This window comes from Triplophysa dalaica, chromosome 9 (genome assembly GCF_015846415.1).
Source record: "Triplophysa dalaica isolate WHDGS20190420 chromosome 9, ASM1584641v1, whole genome shotgun sequence".
Classification (NCBI taxonomy): domain Eukaryota; kingdom Metazoa; phylum Chordata; class Actinopteri; order Cypriniformes; family Nemacheilidae; genus Triplophysa; species Triplophysa dalaica.
The window spans coordinates 21,215,915-21,237,409 of NC_079550.1; the positions used below are offsets into that span (position 1 = coordinate 21,215,915).

Consider the following 21,495-nt stretch of genomic DNA (forward strand, 5'->3'; position numbering starts at 1 on the left):
AATAACAATATAGGCTAAAAATCACTACTTAGAAGATTCGTCTTATATTTTAGATTCTTAGGTTTGCACATTCTTTTATAGGTTTCAGTTCTGTAAAGATATAAAAACTATATTCAATGAAATGTGTCTGAACTTCTAACTATTACTGTTACTGTATAAAAAGGAACCAAAATAAAAAAATGTAAATAAAAACACAGATAAAGCAAATGGCTGTTACTCAAGTATATGAAATAATTTTTTATTAAATAATACATTAATTCAAAAAATGTTACCTTACATCACTCTGATTATTTTATGTTCACATTTATTTTATTTTACCTAACGTGTTTACCTTTCTGACAAGGTAAGCTCTATGAATCTTGACAAAGAGGCGCCCTCTGTCGAGACAAGACAGTACTGCATGTTGAACATATCAAGTCACCACTAAATATAAAACACTGTTGTGTCCACATTTACTCTTTTTTTATTGTAGCATGTTAATATAAACCATTTACACGGATGAAAACAAGAATGCGATTGGTAAAAAAATAGTCTCGTAAAATTAAACGCCCAAAGAAGTTCTACTACAGAATGATGCGTGTATCTCACAGATCAACGGAAAGGTTTTTTTTTTTTATCATTTTACATCTTTGAAAGGTACAGAAGTGTCAAACGATACCTCTTAATATACACAATAGAAAGTGAGCCGAACATTTTCTAGAGATGATTTCTTTCGGGTGTAAAAATCTCACACTGTGCAAACTGGACTTTGTACATTAAGTATGTGAAACTCTCACGCTCTGCACATTAGAGTTCATGTTGTGAAATATCATGCCCCTTGACTTTCACACAGAAAAAGGAAGAATTTAATTCAGAATCATATATTTTGTTGTGAAAACGTCATCACTGTATGACAAGCGCTTCAGTTTTTCTTTTTCTGAAAAGTATTAAACGTGTAGAAAGCACCACCACATATATTCTCAGCTCAGATGTGAACTCCAGCGTCCCGGTCTTTCACGTGTACGGCTCTCGTTCTCCACAGGAGACAGCGTGTCCTGTATTCTCCGGGTTCTACGTGCATCCGCGGTACCAAACTTAGAGACGCAAGTTCAGTTCCCAAAGCGTCCTCGACCACGATGGCCACCCCTACCCCACCCTCCCCGATGGAATGGTGGCTCGAACCTCTCCGGTCCGTTTTCTGGTCCATGATCTCTCCGGTTATTCCAGTTTGGTTCCTCGTCCCAGCGATCTACTGGTCTGGGTCCCCTGGGTGGCCCACGAGGAGGGAATCCTTCTCTGGGAGGGGGGAAATCATTTACTGGAGGGGTCACCGCGGGCATCCGGAATCTCCCAGCGGGACGTTCTCCATACATGGGGTTGGGGCCTCGGGGAGGCATCATCTGAGGGGGCACGTTTGGAGAAGGCATGTTGGGACGGGGCATGTCATTGGGGAAGGGGGGCATGAATGGCGGGCGGGGTCCTAATTGGGGATGTGGCAGTAGGGGTCCATGACCCAGAAGGCTCCTTGAAGGACTCAGCTGTGGACCTCCCGTCAGGTCGGTGTGAGCCATACGGCCCTCGAGTGGGTGTTTTGAAGGGTATAACACCGGGTTTTCTGATGTTGGGGAAAAAACAAAACGATATTAGAAACAAAAGAGTTTAAATGGCATCAATCATATCAAAGCTGATCAGCTTTACCTGTGATGCTGGAAGGTGGACCTGCGGTGTTCATTCGGCTCACTGGGCCGGCAGGAGGGAAACCTGTGTTTGTAAACAAAACAAAAAAATTTCTAATAAAACATCAGCGTATGGTTCGTGCCTGACCTGTCCTGTCTTGTCTCTAACAGCTGTTTTGTCAAATATGGAATATTTGTTTTTCACCTATTCTGAATAATAGGAAACTTATCAAAACTACACAAGCGTTCAGGAGGTCTGTGGTTGTACCTGCAGGCATCTTTGCGGGGTTGAATCCTGGAGGTGGGAACGCTAGAAGAGGACCTCCTGTGGTCATAGCAGGAGGAGGTAGACTCATGTTAGGAGGAGGTCCCGGCGGGACGTTCCCAGAGGCCACAGGATGAACTGTGGGACTCTACGATACAGAGAGGAAAAATGTTACTTAACTAAACATTTCCAAGATGAGCAAAGACATGAAAGTCTATGAGAAACTGGAAAGATTTGTATCATATGGCAGGGGATGCAAAGTGTGTTTCTGCTTGATCTATTTTATCAGAAATATCCCAGATACATAAATTTAGCGCGAGCACAAAATAATTTAGACAATAGACAAGGCAAATTCAATCGCACCTTAAAATAAGTGCAAACAGACTTCAGACCGAGTTTGCCGATAAGATGAAGTAACTTTATTTTAAAGCATTAAATTTGAAAATATATATATTCAAATTGACAGTTTTGAATATTTAACTTTCTGCATAATTCTGCTCCTTAACGCTGTTGGTTGTGGTCGAGAGGCGCTCAGGTGGTCAGTAAAGATTTGACATTAAAATCCTTTCCTTTCCTTAACTAATACATTACGTTTTTTTTAAATAAACGATATCGCATGAAACATACCGGTGTGTTTCAAACAAATGAGTGAATATGTGTAGACTTTCCAAACAGAAGACCCTCTTTCTCCAAAAGAAAAACTTCTTATTATTTCACAAAATACTGTTTGTAGATAACCAGTTGATAATATGCCATAATATTGGTAATAATAATCCATTCTGGAAAAAATGCATGAATTAATATGGACTAGACTTAGCAGTGATGCTACTAACCTGGAAACATCATGTAACTCAGTCACCTTTGTGACAACTCCACCCAAATCTTCATTTTGGGTATACGGTATGTGACATGAGAGGAACAAAGGTCAAAAGTTCACACCTGGTCATTTTCCAGGAATGAGAAAGGCAAAATAATCCTTTAAATATGAACAGCTATTAAAACATTAACACCTATTATTAAGTAATACAATGTCTTTATTTTAGAAAAAGGCCCAAAATGCAACGCACCATACTGCATCATAAACCAAATTGTAGTTTATTTACGAATATAAGCTAGTTCAATGCAATTTACATATGACAAGCTGAGTCAATACGTCCTGTGAGATACATGGTAAAGTATTAAAAACCTAAAAGTTTAACATATTAGTTGTGCTTGAGGCATTTACTTACAACGTGAAAAACATGAGATTAGCTGTTTGTGGCTCCTATAAACAAAAGAGGGACTAAGGTGTTAAATCTTAATCTATTGAAAATGAAAATATTGTAAATATTGTAAATAAAGAAACCTACTGGTCTTGCACCGCACTCAGCCATTCAGATTTAGGCTTCAAATTAACGTTACACCCTTCGATTATGACACCATTGGGGTAAAAGGGATAAAATCACACATATCGATGTGTTTTTGAGCTGGAGGATATCCTGTTTAGATTTCGGTTCAGACACAATAAAAGATTTTAATCCTCCTGTTATGTGCAAATGTAGCAATGGTTTATTGTGTGGGGTTATATTGACCCCGCAAATGTTTTAAAATATGATAAATTAATAAATAACTTTTACTTGCATTTTTTAATCGCACCTCACCTACATAATATTTAAAATAAAATATTTAAATAAGATATTAGGACATAACTATTTGTTTATTTCCATACATTTTATATGAAACGCTTGATTGCAGAGTTATCTGAAACGAGTTCCTTCGGTAGTCACAAGAAGCTGATGATTCTCATATATGATTCAAATTCTTCAAATGCAAGAAAGAATGGGAAAAGAGAAAATAACTAAAAACATAACTATTACTGTTAACTATTGGGCATATCCGTGAAAATGTCAACCTGACCACAAAAAAAGTTATGTTTTACTAGCAGTTTTTACTATGGTTACAGCACAGATTTTAACATTTGGTGGTAAAAATACCAATGTGAGATCTCTCTTCAAATTTGTAAAGCATTCGTTTTATTTTTAGTGCATGATTTTTCAAAGTCATGTAAGTTTTCAGGATTGTCACATCCATAATGCTTCACATTCCTCATAATGGACATATGAAAATGTATATAAAGTAACTATTTTATGTTCTATAAAGAGGCATCCCTTCTCCATTCATTGGGTATTATTGCTTCAGGATTGTGCATTTTATTTTACAGAAATCCTACAAAGTTTATCGTCTCGCAAAAAATATTTTTTCAGACTCTATTAACAAGGGTTCAGTAAAATATAAACAGATATAACAATATAATCGTAACAAATTCATTCTCTCAGCATTTTTATATCACGTCCATAACGCAAAATGTCACATCCGTAACGCTGGAATTGCCCTATTATTATTGTTATTTAGAAATGTATTTTCAAGACTTAAGGCTCGAAAAATAAAATGAGAATACTTTTCAGATATTGTCAAAGTTGCTCTGGGGACAATTTGAGGGAGGGTAAAAGTGCAAAATATTATAATATTTCACAAAAAGGACACAGGCACTTGAGCTAAGACCCCGATACTCACACAATTAAATGATGGTGTAGAATGACGCCATCTAGTGGCAGATGTTCATGATGAACGGGGCCAGTTGCCAAAAACTGGATGCATTGGTCAGAAAACCAATACAAGTACTTTTGAGTATGTTCTAATACACTCATGCAGCACATGTATACAGAATTATAAAACTCCAACTTTAAATAGATAAAATGAAGAAGGTGTGATTTCCTTTAGGGATGGAACTGCAGCTACACTTTTAGTCTTACAATTTATGTGAGACATGATTCTTACTGATCACATGTGCGTATTTAAAATGTTTTGGTTTAAAATCCTTCGCAAGATAATACAATAGGTTGAAAAAGTATTTGGACAGATTGACCAAACCTAAAATTCCTTAATGTCTTTTCATAAGATATCAAGATACAATATCAAATACCCCAATATGTTTTGCCTGAAATGTGTCGTGTTGGTATTTTAATCAGTATTTTTTTTTGTGTAATGACTATTTGTGTAATGATTTTATAGTGTGGATTTAGCACTTTTCAGGGAATTCTTTCTCTACAAGGAAAGATGTCAAATAAACTACACAAGTGCATCGCGTTAAGCGCCGATTCAAAAACTATATTTTGTATTTCTTCATTCCCAGCATCTGCGTGTCTGAACAGTTGTCAGGAAACACATCGATGCCCCCCATACAGACAAGTAAACAAAAGTGAATGAATGTTTCACAACTTCAGGATGGAGTTGTTGCAGGCGTCAGGAGGGAATACATGACCTCAGTCTCTTTGGAGCTTGTACGGGTTCACCTGGTTGTACCGATGTGATCACACAGCATACATAAAGATGCAGATTAAAATAATTTATTGGTGATGTAACATCAGTTTCTGTCAAGTGAGGAAAAGCAAATCTAAGTGTGTCGCAATTCTGTGTAGCACTTCAAGGACACGTGTCGCATGCACAGAGAACCTAAAGCAGACCATCCAGTTTCCATGAGTAGTAGCGGAGATGTTACACCATCAGGTTAACAAGGATTAAACAGCTAGGCTAAAATATAATGGGTGAAACTGAAGCTAGAATAGTAATAAATATCCGTCAAGTCCAAATTTAACGTGCTTCTGATTACTTTGCAATCATAAAGAGAAATGACTTTTTTATCGTGCTTGATTTCATTCCAGTTAAACTCACAAAGAGAAGGCAGGTGTGTGACACACAATTCACAAGAGGATTGAATTCAGAATAAACACAGATCTTGATCAAATCGGATTCCCACGCACTGTGTATTTCCTATGCTCGGCTTAAAGTGGTCCGGTATAGCAGCTCCAGCCAAACGGGCAGATGATTTGGCCGACTGGCTGCAGCTTTGATCTGAGAGCATCAGGAACTAAAACGGTCATTCAGAAACGGCCAGATTGACATTTCTCTGGAGACATTTGAGGCGTATAACTAGTCTATTAAGTGACAGATTTATAAAAGCGCCCTTAATAATAAAGGCATTTACCCAAAATGTGACAAAAGGCTAAATATATAAAATGAAAGGAATGCTTAATTCTTTAGGGCAGATTGTCAATAACAAAAGAAAATAATGGAGGATCCATTATCAAAATGTGCTGCCTAAAAGGATAGTTCACCAAAAAATGAAAATTCATTCTTTTATTCCCCTCATATCATTCCAAACCTGTTTGATTTGTTTCCTTCTGCAGAGCACAAAAGAAGACATTTTGAAGAATGTTGATAACCAAACAACATGGAATCCCTTTGACTTGTATGAACATAAAACCACTGAGACATTTCTACAAATACCTCCAGGTTATATCCAGATTTTGAGCGACACAAGATCGACTAAATGATGACATCATTTTTATTTTTGAGTGAACTATGCCTTTAAAGACCAATATATTAATTATAATAAAGAATATATTAGTTTGTATCAATGATTTTAACTCTTATTAAATGTGAACATCTAAAATCTGAATGTTTTACAAATAAATCTTCATACAGCCCTGCATGTACTGTTTTTTTATGCTTATTAATCTCATTGTGTATTGGTTTATATTTTTCTTTACTGTATCACAGTAACATTGTTCTGTAACTTGAAGACAGACCAGCAGTAAAAGCGTGCATGAGAATCCCATTCTATCCCAATTCTTCTCCAATACAGTAATGTGTGACTTTGCACTGACAAAACCAGGCTGGAAAATTATGCATTCACTTTCACTAAAACAGCTTTTATTTGCATTTTGAACATTGACAGGGGACCCAGGGGTGTGTTTGCCATTTTGGGGGCCCTAGACCTGAGCCCCCCTCCATTTTACATAGATTAAATTTGAGCTATCAATAACAATTTAAATTAAATAGCATGTGGTACAACAAATGCAAGTAGACATAAATCAAGTAAATATGACTGAAATTAATTTGATTAAATAGTATAGAAGCCTCAAGATTTTAGTGCTTGCTTCTTAGGTGAGCTCACATTCCACTAATACAATTCATTTGCTGAAAATATTTAAGAATACAATTTCTTTAGGAAATCAAAAATCTTTTTCTCCCTGAAATACATAAGATGGATGCTGCAATCTCATAAACAAAAGACGGACTAAAACAGGCAATTACAACGATTGCATAAGTCCGATTCATGTCATTTCAGGCAAAACACAAGTCTACAAGTTTTAGACACAGGCAAACATATCGACATTCATTGCAATATGATATTTTGTCTGTCATTTGTCTATAAAACGAACGATGAAGTTTGGTTTTAACGCTATATGGTGCCAGGGTCTAAATATCATAAAAAATTTGCTGTCCAATAACAGCAAAATATAATTCACAATATCAGACAGCAGAAATTGTAAGGCGTTTTAAAACTCACATGTTGACATCCCGATGTGTCACTTTATTCTATTTCAGCCTAAACCTTTCTCCAGCACGACTTACTTTATTTGAAGGACTCCACATTAAGAATGTTGTTCCTGTAAATGTTAGCGATATGTCACGCACGGACGATTGCGTCTCTGGTTTGCAACTGGAAGTTTTGGTTGGTTTTTCAACCGAGTCAGACCAGATAACTTGAGAAATGCACCAAAGCGTCTGAGAATAACTGCATGACGCACAAATTGCTACGTACATTGCCAGCCTAAAGTTACTACATTATTTAGTAAGGAGACACTTTCTAATACGCTTGTATTATAACTAATACATAAACTAACATGAACCAACAATTAACATAGCATTAATTCACCTTATTTTGTTTTCTTTTCATCATTAGGGCAATTCCATGAAAATATCAACCTTACCACGAAAAAGGTCAGTTTTAACCAGCGGTTTATACTATGGAAATAGCACAGATTTTATCATTTGATGGTTCAAATATCAATGTGAGATCTCTCTTCAAATTTGTAAAGCATTTGCTTTATTTTTAGTGCATGATTTTTCATAGTCAGGTCAGTGCCATTTTCATGATTGTCACATGCATAACGCTACACATTCCTCATCATCGGACACATGAAAATAAATAAAAGTAACTATTCTATGTTCTATAAAGAGGCATCCCTTCTACATTCATTGGGTATTATTGCTTCAGGATTGTGCATTTTATTTTACAGAAATCCTACAAAGTTTATCGTCTCCCAAAAAACGCGTCCTTTTTTGGTCACATCCATTACGCATGTTTATTTTCCCTTTTTTTAAATATATATTTTTTTCATAGACTGACAGTTTTTGATTTTTAGACTCTATCAACAAGGGTTCAGTAAAATATAAGCAGATGGTTCAATATAATCGTAACAAATTCATTCTCTGAGCATTTTTATGTCACGTGCATAACGCAAAATGTCACGTATGTAACGCTGGAATTGTCCATTAGTTAATGCACCATAAACTATCATACATAACTACATTGTCATTAACAAAGATTAATAAATGCTGTCAAACTATATTACTCAATTTGCTAATGTTGACAATCAAAACCTCTTTGTAAAGCATTACTGATAGCTTCTTCCATTTTTAACAGTAATAAATTCAACATTAGGTTCTTAGTATACTACTGTTTTGTGCATGTTTGCGTGTGTCTGTGTTTTCTAATTCAAAAGTTGGACAGCCTAAGATCAGACATCATACACCAAATTTAATTTAGAAGAAAGAAATGTAACTCACTAAATGATGCATTCAACAATGTGGCAATGCTTCCGTTAGATATACTTAAAAATGCATACTGTACATGCTTCACATGCTGCTCATAAGTGCATTCCTTACACAAAGTACGGCAGGTGCACTAACTCCAAAGGTAAAACACATTAACAAGATGCTGCAGTTCTATTACTACGGACAGGGAATATTTCGTGGTTTGAATTATTGGTCGATAACATAAATAATATAAATTAGAGAGCGATTTTAAAGACTAACTGCTGGCATTACAATCCAAACATAGCCTGTTTTTGCAACACATTGTTGTGATTAACATATGCTTATGTAGACAGTCTGATATTTTTCATTTGCCTTCTTTAATCCAGATTGTATTCCACATACGAAAGAGGTCCAATTATTCCCTTTTACAAAGTCTTGATATTAGTGTGTAATAGGTTTTCATGCTTACATTTTTTCTAAAAAAAAAAAAACATATTTTTCACATTTAACAACATTATTGCAGCAACCAGTGTTTGTTTCAGGAAAAACGAACAAAGTGGCTTTGGAATCAGGGTGGAAAAACACTGACAGCTTTTTTCAAGTGCACCTTAGGCAGCATTTACATGAGCAATATTGTGAAGTGTGAATGTACAAAAGCACATTGTAGTTCTTGAATAGATAAAGAGAATAACTCTCTTTACAATGATCTGATCTGTGCAGACCTTTATTTTGCTCAAGCAGCTGCGTGACACACTACATAAGTCAAAACACAACAGGACCCCTTTAGGATTTTACTTTAGGACGATAGAGTACCTTCACATTTAGTCTAAGTCTAAAATCCACGGTTCGGGTAGAAAGTCAAAAACGAAAATGTCGTCTTACCAAATCTCAGGTTCCTTCGAAGAGAGTAGAATATTTCAGCTGTCCGACCAAAATGATCCCAGCAGATTCTCACTGCACTTCCAACAGGTACAGTCACCATTGGGGGATATTCAAAAGACTTTATCCACAGCAACACAAGGTCATCGGTCGACCGGGAGATGGTTCACCATCCCAACCATCCGCTCCAACTTTGTCACCAATTATTTCGACAACAAGAAGGCACACTTTTTCGTTTGAGACACGTCTCTGAGAAGATCCAACGGACTGGTCAATTAAACCATAACATGAAACTCCGCAACATGCGTTTTGCTTTGATGGGTTGAAAATTTAAAGCAGCATTTCACGAAACCGATTAAAAATTCACGCTGGTATTTAGCCATTACCTTACTCAAGTCTAAGTCGCTAAATGTCATCAATGATGTTCCGGGGCTAGTTCTTGTTGTGAAGTGTCTGGAAACCCAGAAACTCAAACACTCACCTTCACCAGTCCATTGGAGGGGGAAAAAATGATGATTTTGAGAACTTTTCAGTTGCTTATCAGAAGTAGCAGCAGCAGCAGATTAAAGGGGCACATGAATCACCCCAATAGCCAGAATGTAATGAATACTATCTTTGTTTTAGTTTTTGCCAAGTTATTGCACTTTCAACCTTCTCTGTCCTCCCTGACAAAGTCACGTGAAAAGGGTCAACTTAGGGAAAAGACTATATTTCCCATTACGTGTCAATGTTTTATCTGTTTGTTGATGTGTATCACTCAGCACCTCACACAACTCACTCATTGAATCGGTCAGAGTTGCTCATAAGTTTATAGCAAACCCTTTTGAAGAAAATATATATACATATAATGTCGACTGAAACAAATGTATGCACAAGAAAATGTCTTTCACCGGATAGAGGAGCTTGTGACAAAATGTACAGACAGATGTAAGAGTTGTTACGTAAGTTGGTGTATTAAAGGAACCTTGAGGTAATGCTATAAAGACCTGGTAAGGTTTCCTCACAATGACTGCGCAGTGCAGACGAATACTGTTCAACGCACAAATTTTATCCGATGGAGACGACAACCTATGATTGATTTTCCTGAACCCACCTGTTCATTTCCTGATTTCCCAATGTTCTCCAGGAGTGACTGTGACATTTAAATTCGTCGTCCACCTTCAACCTTTGAGATGCACGAAAACACAGATTTTTCTTTAAAGTAACAGCTAAACCTCTGGTGGTTGGCCGTTAATATGATTGTGTTTAGTAGCGCATTACATAGCCCATGTTTGTGAAGTGCCTGTTTAGAGTCATCAATACATAATGAGAGCAGCAGAAAAATATCGCCAATGCTTCTTCTAACATGAGTTCCTACTGAGCAACATTTTAATTCTGAGCTGAGCAAACCGGAGCTTCTGTCATGCTGTGTGTTGTATATGAAGACATTCGGAAAAAGCTAAAACCATCAAATGAACAACAAGTTGTCATTATTCGCCTACTGACTACCTTGCAACATTGAGGGGGTTCAATTTTAAATGGCACTTAGCAATGGAAATAACTCGTTATAAGATAACTGTACCAGAATGACTATTTATGAGCTGTCAGTTAGAACAGGGGTTATCAAACTTATGCGGGGTCACAACATTTTTTTAAATCTTATAGGAGTTTTAAACGGTGAGAGATCACAAACATGAGGAGAAATGTTGCTCCTATGATGTGTGATGCGTCGTGACGTGACAAGGAAAGCACACCATTCACAAACAGATTTTCAAACAGAGTCCTGACTGTGAAGTGTGAACACAGGAAATCTCGCAAATTCTCTCGAGATTTCAGAAGAAGTTATCCATTACATCTCTATAAGCTTTGTTTATTATATACGTGTCCAATATAAACAAATGTGTACACATAACCATTTATGTAATTATTATTCATCTTTGAGAAACTGCTCAAGCAGCGTCGTCTAAAGCAGCAATTCCCAAACTTTTTCATTCCAGGACCCACCTAGACAGGTTTAATCTACATTTAGGCCCACCATTATATTTTCAAATGGACATATGGGGAGAAAATACACATTCGTCCTCTACAAGTAGAACAGTTTTTATTTCCCTAAATAGAATAAATTATATTTTAACTGCAATACCAAACTAGCTAATGGTAAAATATCAAAGCTATTGTCATTGCCAGTCATCAACTGGACTACAATGTTTCTTTGTGTGTCATTCAAAAGCCAAGTGCCTTTCCACGACCCACCTCATGCCTCTGTGTGACCCCCGAGTGGGTCCCGACCCACATTTTGAAACCCCCTGGTCTAGTGCATTTAAGGTGGCACAGCACTAGATATTCATTTTATTGCAACACAAATATTGTTGTATTTATGCATTCACAGTAATAAAAAAAGAGAATATTAATACAGGTTTGTAGAAAATAGCTGCTGACATTATCACCCGAAAGAGTACTGGCTCCACCAGCTCCATTGGACCAATTTTTTTCTGATCCACCTAAAAGCATCCGCACTCTCGGACAACCGTCACTTGCACATAGCCTGGTTTTTATTTAAATTATTTGTTGTAGCGATGATAGTGTTTGTAATGCTTTTGACAGAAAATTTACAAAATAAAGAAACGAGTTTGTTGAAGCGATAACTACGGTTGTTATGCTTCTGTCAGCTGGCTTTCTAATGGGGTTTTGTTTTGTTCCACGAGACAATCAACAGAGTTCTTGTGTGTTTGGCCTCGGGGTTTCTCCCACACATCAGGGTTTCTGATCGTATATATTCAACGTGTTTTAAGATTAACGATCGGGGCGGCTCCAATGCTCTTCCGATCAGGTGCATTCACTCTTAACACACATCACACCACAGGGAAATCTGATTAGATCATCTTTAGAGCCGTTTAAGATCATCAGGACTTTACCTAGGACGGTCAGAAGGGGAGAAATAGGCCCAATTATCCTTTGGTGTGGCGCAAGCATTAATCATGCCAAGGTCGCCCAAATATGATGAACCTTTTTCCAAAAACAAAACAAAATAAAAAATTTGTATAAAGCAGTTCAACTAGCTTTCCTTTGGCTCAATGGTTAGAGCGTGGCGTTAGCAATGCAAAGGGTTCAATCCCAGGGATTGGACATACTTAGAAACAAAATGTATGTTATGATGCAATGTAAGTCGCTTTGGATAAAAGCGTCTGCTAAATGCGTAAATGTAACCGTAGTATGTGTGATATTATACAGACAAAATTGTTTATAGAAATGAAACCGTAGTAATCTTCGGTAGAATTATATAACTTTTGCTGTGTTTTGATTTAAAAATATTTTCTGGGGACACATTGGAACATTCTGGAGGCCCCCCGGGGGTCGACAGACCCCAGTTTGAAATCCCTGAGTTAGAAGACTGACAATTATGTCGAAAATTTAAATGTAAGTAATTACACATAAATATCTTTACCAAGAATACAGATAATATAAGGTATGCTGAGGGTGATAAGGTATTCTTCAAACATGAAGAATTGCATTGATGGAAGGGAAACACCATATACCAAGAGGTCATGATTAATTTCAAATTGATCTAGGAACGAAAGAAAAAGACCAAACATGTGGCCATTGAGGGCTTTCAATGGCTTGACATGTCATTACAAAAAAGCTTATAAGCATCAAAAAACATATTTGATCTCAAGGAGCAACATGGTTGACCAGCCATCATAAATTTACACAATGCACATATTGCAAAAATCTGGCCTATCGCAGAACAGCGAGACGCAAACTGTCGTTGAAAATAACTCTACCGAACAAAGAAAACTAGACAGCCATGACACTAACTTTGTTTTATTTACTCTGTGGTTCTTCATTTGCCATGTAACCCTCAATGCAAAAGACAGAAACACAGTTTGCATCCCACATGTCAAAGACAAAACGAAACAGAAGCAGAGAAGTTTAACGAGACATTGAACAGCCCTGAGGTGTTCTGGAGAAAACCCCTCATGTGTTACCTGTGATACCTTTATGAGTGAAGCTCTATTTCCATGTCCTCCTTCAGGTCCTCCTGTGACTGGCACTGCTGGATTGGCCGTAGAAATGTTCCACTCTAAGGATGGGAGATAAATTTTAACAGTGATTTGTGATTATTTGTCGAAATAATCCTTTCGGGCTGTGAAAAGCACAACAATCGTTGCCAAAGCACTTTACAAGATTATATTACGGCAAAACTCAATATTATCAGTCAAATAAAACGTTAATTTTGATTTTTCCTATTTTTGTCATATGAATCAAACAGTGTAACCACTGTATTCTCGAAGACTAAATGATAAATGATCATTCATTTTCATATAAATTATTGTTAATAATGCTTACAACACATTTAACTGCAGTTTATCATTACAAACTGTTGAGAGAGTCAACGTTTAAAACTATTTTCTGTCTCTCCAGTTGTTCTGATTTTGTCGTGCTACAATTTTCACTGCCCATAACAGAACGCAGAACTGTCTTGTTTTTTGTGCAAAAAGTGAATATGTTTCAGATTTTTTATTCCCCATAACAAGCATATTTCATAAACACACTTGAAAGAAAATAATTCAATACAATTTAAAACATTAATGCGTATTTTATAAAAATGTTCTCAAACAATTCCAAGACACGTCTTTGATAGCCAACCAGATAAAATTAAAAAAATCTATTCGTAACATTTAATCTATACAACTTCAGCAATGTTAAGCACATTATACAAATCTATAATCACAAACACAATGTAAAGGAAACTCTGCAGAATCAAAAGTTTCAGATTTACATTAAAATGTGACCTCACCTGGTTTGAGTGTTTCAGTGTCCAGCATGCCACCTCCTCGATAACTCTGAATATCGTCAGGTTTCACTTTGTTCCAGGGGATATATGTGACACCCCGCTCCACATCCCAAAACTTCTTAAACTCCGATTTAATGCCCTTATTCAATGCCCACGCGATCTGATCGAGAACGACAAGTCAAACAATGGCACGCATGGAAAGATCTAATCCTACAATGTTAACATGTGGACTTGTAATCAAAATCTTGCATTTTAGGCCTATAACCTGTCTTGTGACACATGAGTTTAGCTCAACTATGCTTAGATTTGGAGAAAAAAAACATTCTAGAGTGTGAAAAATCACGTTGCCTTTGTAGGGCAGTATTGCACAGCTGCTGTTTGCAGAGCGAAAAGTCACTACTAGAAAGCATATCAAATACAGAACATTGCTGACAGTTAAAAAAGGTTACCTTAATAGATTTCTGGTTGACTTTAACAGTCCCTCTATTGAGTTTGTTCAGGGCTGTGTGTGCGTCCTGTCTGTGCACCATGACAACGTAAGCACAACCTCTAGGAGGAATCATCTACAGAACATCAAACACACAGGGTATGTTCAAAATAAAACTGATGGACAACAACAAAGTCAAACAACACATTCCTGCTACCAATCCGACCCAACAAATCTTGACCAAACATCCAGATCTACATTGATACGTACATTGATAGACTCAACCTGTCCGAATTCCTCCATCAGACTCATGATATCCTGTTTTTGAGTCTTTTTGTCCAGCTGGCCGATCCATAACGTAGTGCTGCACACTGACAATAATAAAACAGTACAAAGAAAATCAGAGAAACTTCAATGTGTCATCCATCCATAAATGTGTTGAGGACAATAAAACACCAAAAAGAGAACGTGTGCTCACCGCTGACATGTTCCTTCCTGATGGACGGAAGTCCTTTCTGTCTACGCTCTCTCTCCTTCTCTCTCTCTCTCCTCTCCTCTGATCGCGCTTGGCGCTCTTTGGATCGGGATCGTGTGGGATGATACCTCTCCCGATGTGAGCGTGAACCAGACCGCGATCTTCGTGAACGAGACGTTGAACTTCTTTGTGGAGACCTGAAGAGTACACCCGGACAATTTACCCCATCAGAACACCTTTCGTCAAGAACCCCAAAGCTCATGTTGATCCTTGAGACGCACCTGGATCGTGATCTTCTGTGTCTTCTGTCTCGATCATCTGCTGAGTGATCCATCTTCACAGCTGACTCCTGAAACGACGGGATTATTTCAAGTTCTGAATTTAAAAGATGCGGTTCCTGTAACCGTTTGCAGTCAGAGATGCTAACCTCGGGTAAAGGTGTTGTCTGGAAGCGGTTTTGGACATGTGATTGATGGAAACTGGGCGGTATGCTGCTTTCATCCATGGTGTGTACTGTGTTTTGTAGTGTGTTGTCAGGTATTTGGTTCTGCACCATTGCTGCCAAGCTCTGATGTGCCACCTGCTCCTGCACCTGTGACTGGAAACGATTAACGAGAGTTTTAGAAATGCATTCATGCTTTTACATCCAGCAGACTTGATAAATGCACAATAGACAAATGGAGTTGCTCAAGTACCTGGTTAGCTAGATGGCTTAGAAGGTGGGCCTGCAGGGCTTGCTGTAATTCTAGTGTAAGATTCCTGAATAACAAAATAGACATTTTCAATCAGTGATATAAAGTTAAACTAACAGGCAACAAGAGCACAATAAATATTTTTTCTCTTACAACGCATGAGGAGCAGCATAGGCAGGTTCAGGGTTTTCCTCCACTGGTTCTGGATCATCATCGTAATCAAACCGATCCAGTAAACTCTGAAAACACAGCAAACACAACATTTATAAGACGTATGACAAAAGGATATTTACCCTCAAGGAACCCTCAAACCCAATCTGTGGTACCTTAGCTAGTGATGTCTTCTGTTCGGTGGGTGGGGCAGTGGACTGTGAAAGCCCCGCCCCTCCACTCTGCTGCAGACTCTGAAGCAGCTGCTGTAATTCAAGCACAAATGTCTTACATTACATAAGGTTTACGAAAAGGCTGCAGCAGCTCCGACAAGCTGAATTACAAAAGAAAAAAATACAATATTTTTACAAAATTTACTTCTCCATTACCTTTATTGCTTAAATGTTAAATCAGAGAGTCTCAAACGTCTAAGTGGCATTAGATATGTTATACAATATAGAGATGGATTTACATTGTTACCTCTAAGCCCTGTGTGCCCTGGAGCAACTGGGCAACTGCAGCCAGGGCACCTGGGTTCTGAAAACTAGGTGGAGCTATAAAGTTCTGTAGGTGGGGTGGAGCCACAGGGTTGGGTAGAGTGGGTGGAGACACTGGGTTCTGTAGACTGGGCAGGGTCACTGCTGAGGCAGAAGCTGATGACAGCTGTGGTACTGACATCGGTGTAGCGAGTGAGACTACAGACATACACGAAGAGTCAAATCAAACAACACAGATCATTCTTCAGCAAATCATACATCACAAGTACAGGTTGTTGGTTTAAAATCTAATAAAAACTACACCAGCTTCTTGATTCTTGTAGCACCACAAATAAAAAGAATAAAAGTTGACTCCAAAGGCCTCCAAAAGAATGTAAAATCAATCTGATCAGAATACACAAAGAAAATCCCAGTACGCTCCAAGACAAAAAAATTATGAATAAAAAAATATATATTTTAAAAAAGTTGAAATAAAAACATAACTCAAAATTTTTTTATAGCGGTATGAGAGTGTTTCCTTACCGCCCACAGTAGTGCCATTCTCAAAGACAGGAAGTACTGGAGCTGCAGCCATATCCAGCAAAGGCTGAATGATGTCCATTCCAAACACATCGTTCTTCTGCCATAGATTCAGCACACGTAATATCTTCTCCTACAATTGAACATAACACCTCATGAACATCCGTCAAAGATATACACCTACATAGAAAGGTCTGATTCTGGGTGTATAAATTAATACCTTGTCATCAACAGGGCACTCGTACAGGTTCTGGAATGTCACGGAAAAGTTTTTCAAGAATCTTGGACCAAACACATCTTTGTCTGCGCCAAACTGGTGGCGAGACTGTCTGATGATCGAATCGACCACATAGAGACCAGCGACCTTCAGATCTGGTTTACACTGAAATACAAATGAAGCAATTTATACCTATAACAACAGTAAAGCGCCGTCATAATGGGGAAAACTAGTATTGTAAATGTTTATGACCTACCCTCTTGATGAACTTCTCCACAATTTGAACAGCATGCTTATAAAGCTTATGGAGGAAATAAAATGATAAAAACTCAATCGAGGCAATTTTTCTAATACAATTATTACAAAGACGATTTAATTTACACACTTTATCAAACAAAAATACATCTAAAAGCGGAACATCAGTACACTTAAAGTAGTAACATATCATGTCCAATAATGGTTAAAAAATCTTTGTATAGAAGAAGTACTTTCATACTTCTTATTCATCGTAAGTGGGTTAAATGTTGGTAATTTAACCCAGTGCACCATAATCTTCTTAAAAACACAATAAGATCTTCTATACTAACTTACCTTGATAGCTTTGATTCCTGCTTTAGTTACAGACATCATTTTGGCTCGAGATATCGGGGGTGGCATGTCCATCATGGACAACATCTATAAAGACAACAGCAAGTAGAAATGTGAATAGATTCAGCCCCATAAAAAACCAGACAAATCTATCACAAACCAAAACTCTTCCCACAGTTTAACTCAGGACATCTTACAGCAACAACAACATCAGATCGATGCTATACACTTTAGTATCAACATAACAACAAACACATCCTTTAGAAAATATTGTCTTCTCATAAACCCACAACAAAAATGACAGCAGATCACAGTTTTGCCCTTGACAACACACATTAAGAATGACGCAATTATATGAAGTAAACATTCTTGATTAAATCATACATCTGAATCAGTAGGTGGCGCCACTGTAATTGCCTTATCAATCCATACCTTTAAACTAGGCAGATTAATGTCTAATTATATCCTTAGAACATAAAATATATGCCTTCTGTTTGAAATAAATAATTTCTGTTCGACAGATATGCATGTGTTTCGTCCACTATGTTATAAACAGAGTCAAAGTCTAACGTAAACTAGCTTGACGACACAAAACGTGAAAGGTCACTAAACAAACTTTATTCACACATATAACAGCTGACAGCTTAATTCGTTTCCTATATTATGGTTCCTATTTTTCTTTACAAGCTTAACTTGCAGCAATTAATCTGATATTTAGCCATAAACATCGAGAATGTACACAAGACGGCTGTTGTTTTGGAGAGACCTTAGCTAGCAAATGCTAACAGGTATATATCGCAAAAAAATCTCACCTCCTCGTTAAAGGCGTTCACCGCATCCATATCCATTGTGTTTAAAAACTTATTATACCTCTGAATTTATTCTTTTTGACCCGAATAAACATATGTGAAATGAATTATTGCGACTAGGCCGCATGAGACAGACCGTCAGTACACAACCTCCACTAAGCGTACAGACGAGGATGAACGCCGAACTGCAGCGCCACACACTGGACCGGAAGCGAACTGCAGCTCGAGACTGAACATTATTCACACACAAAATTTACAGAAAACTGTTTAAACATTTTGACATTTTTAAGAACAGCTCCGTTTATATCGGGGTATACACCGCATGTGGCCCCAAATATTGGGATAGGCTCGAGCCCTCCCGTGACCATGAAGAGGACAGGAACGTTCGGTGAATGAATGGATGCTTGTATGCCTTCATGTATAGATCTATTTTAAATCAACTTCTTATTCCGTTTCCAAATAAACCTGAGTCACAAAAATGAACGAGACTTCAAAATCAAATGTCTCGTTTCTGTATGTCTTTTATTTTGTAAAATGTCTATTTTCATTTGACATGTCTTTTATTTTGAAATGTTCGTGCGGCTCTTCCTGACTGATCGGAAGCGGGTACCGAACTAAACACACACACTCATCTCTTTAGTGTCAACACTTTAATTAATTTAGAAGTGATTGACATCTATATATACATTATGCAAAATGTTTCATAACATGATATTATCGCCATAGATTGTGTTATTTGTGTATTTCCGGTGTTTACTAATTTAGTAAGTGAAATAAACTGATGTGCATTTTTGTGATGTGATTCTCTTTTATATTAAGGGTGGAGGAAGCAGAGTTTTTTTATCCAGATGGAAGATCATATGGGTATCTTGTATGTAGGATATTCAACTTCAGTTTTTGCTCTAAATGTTATCACAACGAAGAATAATAAAATAAAATATAAGTCCTATATTCATAACTAAATGAAATGTAAAACTTTAACCTTTTTGTATGGTTGACTTCACAAAGCACTCTTCCTTTCAACCTCTACCCCTTTAACCACCTGCCGTATTTTTGACGGTCTAATCCCAATAAAATGAATTTCAGATTTTCAGAAAGAACAAATCTAGTCACTTGAAAGAGCAATGTTATCTCATTCAAAACTTATGGTGTAAATGCGTTTTTCAGAAGATTTTCAAAGTTTTTCACATGATTTTAAAGGTGATATTAAAATGTTTTTCAGATGTTGTAGGGATGTTTCGTCAGTGTGTAAGGAGAGAATGTTCAGTAAGTCCTTCTTTGTTTGGTGTTTCAGGAAAGCCCAAGCTGGGTCATGGTCAGTATGGAGTCGTGTATTTGTGTGACAGTCGGGATGGACATCACCCCGTGAGCGCTCAAATCTGTGGTTCGGCCGGATGGCAAACTCTGGAACAACCTCGCGCTGAAGTTTCATTTCACACGGTAACCTCACTAATGTTGTCTGGGTGACATCAGAACCCATCTGATATCATGTGTGTGTTTCAGGCCGGTCTGACACTGAAGGAATGGTAACAGATTGCTCTGAATGTGGTGGAGGGGATTCAGTCATGGTCAGAGTCAGTCAGGGTCTCCTGCACCGAGACATCAAACTCAATAATGTTCTGGTGAAGAAAACTCATCATTCATCTCTCTCTTTGTTCAGTGAAGTGTTTCTTTAACGGAGCGTTTTTGTGTTGTTGTGTGCAGCTGGACAAATCTGGGTTTCTGTAAACCAGAGGCGATGGTGTCAGGCAGTATAGTGGGAACACCAATACCTACACATGCCACCAGAACTGTTCACAGGTCAAAATCACACACACACACACGGTAACACAAGCGTGTTTGTGCGTGTTTTCAGGAAAGAATTATAATTATGTGGTTGTTTATGCATTTGGTATTCTCTTCAGGTTAATGCATCAGAAGGTTTCTGTGACAGAACGTGAACGACAGGAAAATCACACTTTGTGTCGCATCTGCTGCTTCATTTTCTTCATTATTTTACATGTAGTTGACTTTGTGTGTTACATCAGAGTGAAATGTTTTTTTACCTTAACTCAACTCAACTTTATTTATATAGCGCTTTTTACAATTTTCAATGTTACAAAGCAGCTGTACATGAGACACTACAAGTAAAACAAATAAAGTCATACACCTGTAAAAACAAGAAAAAGGTGAAAACACAAAAGACAAACATACAAATGCTCCGCACAAACAATGTGCATACAGAGAACCACAGGTCAAATATTAAACGGACTATAAATTCCTATATGCAATATTAATTATGTCTAACTTCTGAATTCTAGAGGTTGTTTAAATTGGTTTACTCTCATACTGACACATTTTTTAATAAATTGATTTGGACTCACATGAGCTTTTCATTTATTTTCAGTGTTATTTTGTAAAACTGGATAACACGTTTTTGCATTATTATTTATAAATGTTATTGATTTTAAACACTTGGCAAAAGGTAGACGTATTCTAAATATATTCTCTAATCTTTGAAGCAGAATCGTGCTTATGAATCAATGGACCAAAGCAGAGTAACATACGTATATCTCGAGTTAAATGCAAACGATGGACAATTTCTTATTGTGTTTCTGCTGCTTTATAGCAAATTTTATTATTTCTAACACAACGTTATGTTTTATAGGCTCAATGTTGTTGATACGGAATTTCTAAAATATGTGCAGTACAGTTTAGTGCATAGTTGAATTATTGGATGCGTCATATATCGAAAGCACGAGCGCAGATCGGGAACGGGCTTCTCGCGCGCGCCACCTGCTGAGCAACGGTTAAACTGACTGACACTACCAACAAAAAACTCTTGAAGGTAAGTCATTTAACTTCACATTTAGCAGTGTCCAAACTTTTCACGTCATTTACAATTTTTAAGTAAATTACTACCA

At 37.3% G+C, this 21,495-nt stretch overlaps 1 protein-coding gene across 2 annotated transcripts; it reads right to left on the reverse strand.

The window, feature by feature from the left end:
* Nucleotides 1–207: 207 nt before the first annotated feature.
* Nucleotides 208–18,751, reverse strand: scaf4b (SR-related CTD-associated factor 4b). Of its 2 annotated transcripts, none has more exons than XM_056757091.1 (19): nucleotides 18,596–18,751; nucleotides 17,787–17,870; nucleotides 17,452–17,496; nucleotides 17,199–17,360; nucleotides 16,982–17,111; nucleotides 16,443–16,657; nucleotides 16,139–16,228; nucleotides 15,966–16,051; nucleotides 15,816–15,879; nucleotides 15,548–15,718; nucleotides 15,402–15,469; nucleotides 15,124–15,317; nucleotides 14,916–15,016; nucleotides 14,668–14,781; nucleotides 14,222–14,378; nucleotides 13,419–13,504; nucleotides 1,924–2,068; nucleotides 1,678–1,740; nucleotides 208–1,594 (listed from the first exon to the last, which is right to left on the reverse strand). In XM_056757091.1, the coding sequence occupies exons 1-19, from the start codon at nucleotides 18,629–18,631 to the stop codon at nucleotides 1,089–1,091; spliced, it is 2,517 nt and encodes an 838-aa protein (XP_056613069.1). In that variant the 5' UTR covers nucleotides 18,632–18,751; the 3' UTR covers nucleotides 208–1,088. The 2 variants fall into 2 exon arrangements, with proteins under 2 accessions (XP_056613069.1, XP_056613068.1); XM_056757090.1 differs by having other exon boundaries at nucleotides 13,410–13,504.
* Between the last annotated feature and the right edge of the window lie 2,744 nt (nucleotides 18,752–21,495).

What these genes read in the sequence shown, in the direction of transcription:
- scaf4b (XM_056757090.1), bottom strand. Translation starts at nt 18,631, where the DNA reads ATGGATATGGATGCGGTGAACGCCTTTAACGAGGAG. An exon ending in AGTGCCCTGTTGATGACAAG is followed by an intron (nt 17,112 to 17,198) that starts GTATTAATTTAT and finishes GTTCAATTGTAG; the next exon opens with GAGAAGATATTACGTGTGCT. An exon ending in AGACAACACCTTTACCCGAG is followed by an intron (nt 15,470 to 15,547) that starts GTTAGCATCTCT and finishes CCGTCGTTTCAG; the next exon opens with GAGTCAGCTGTGAAGATGGA.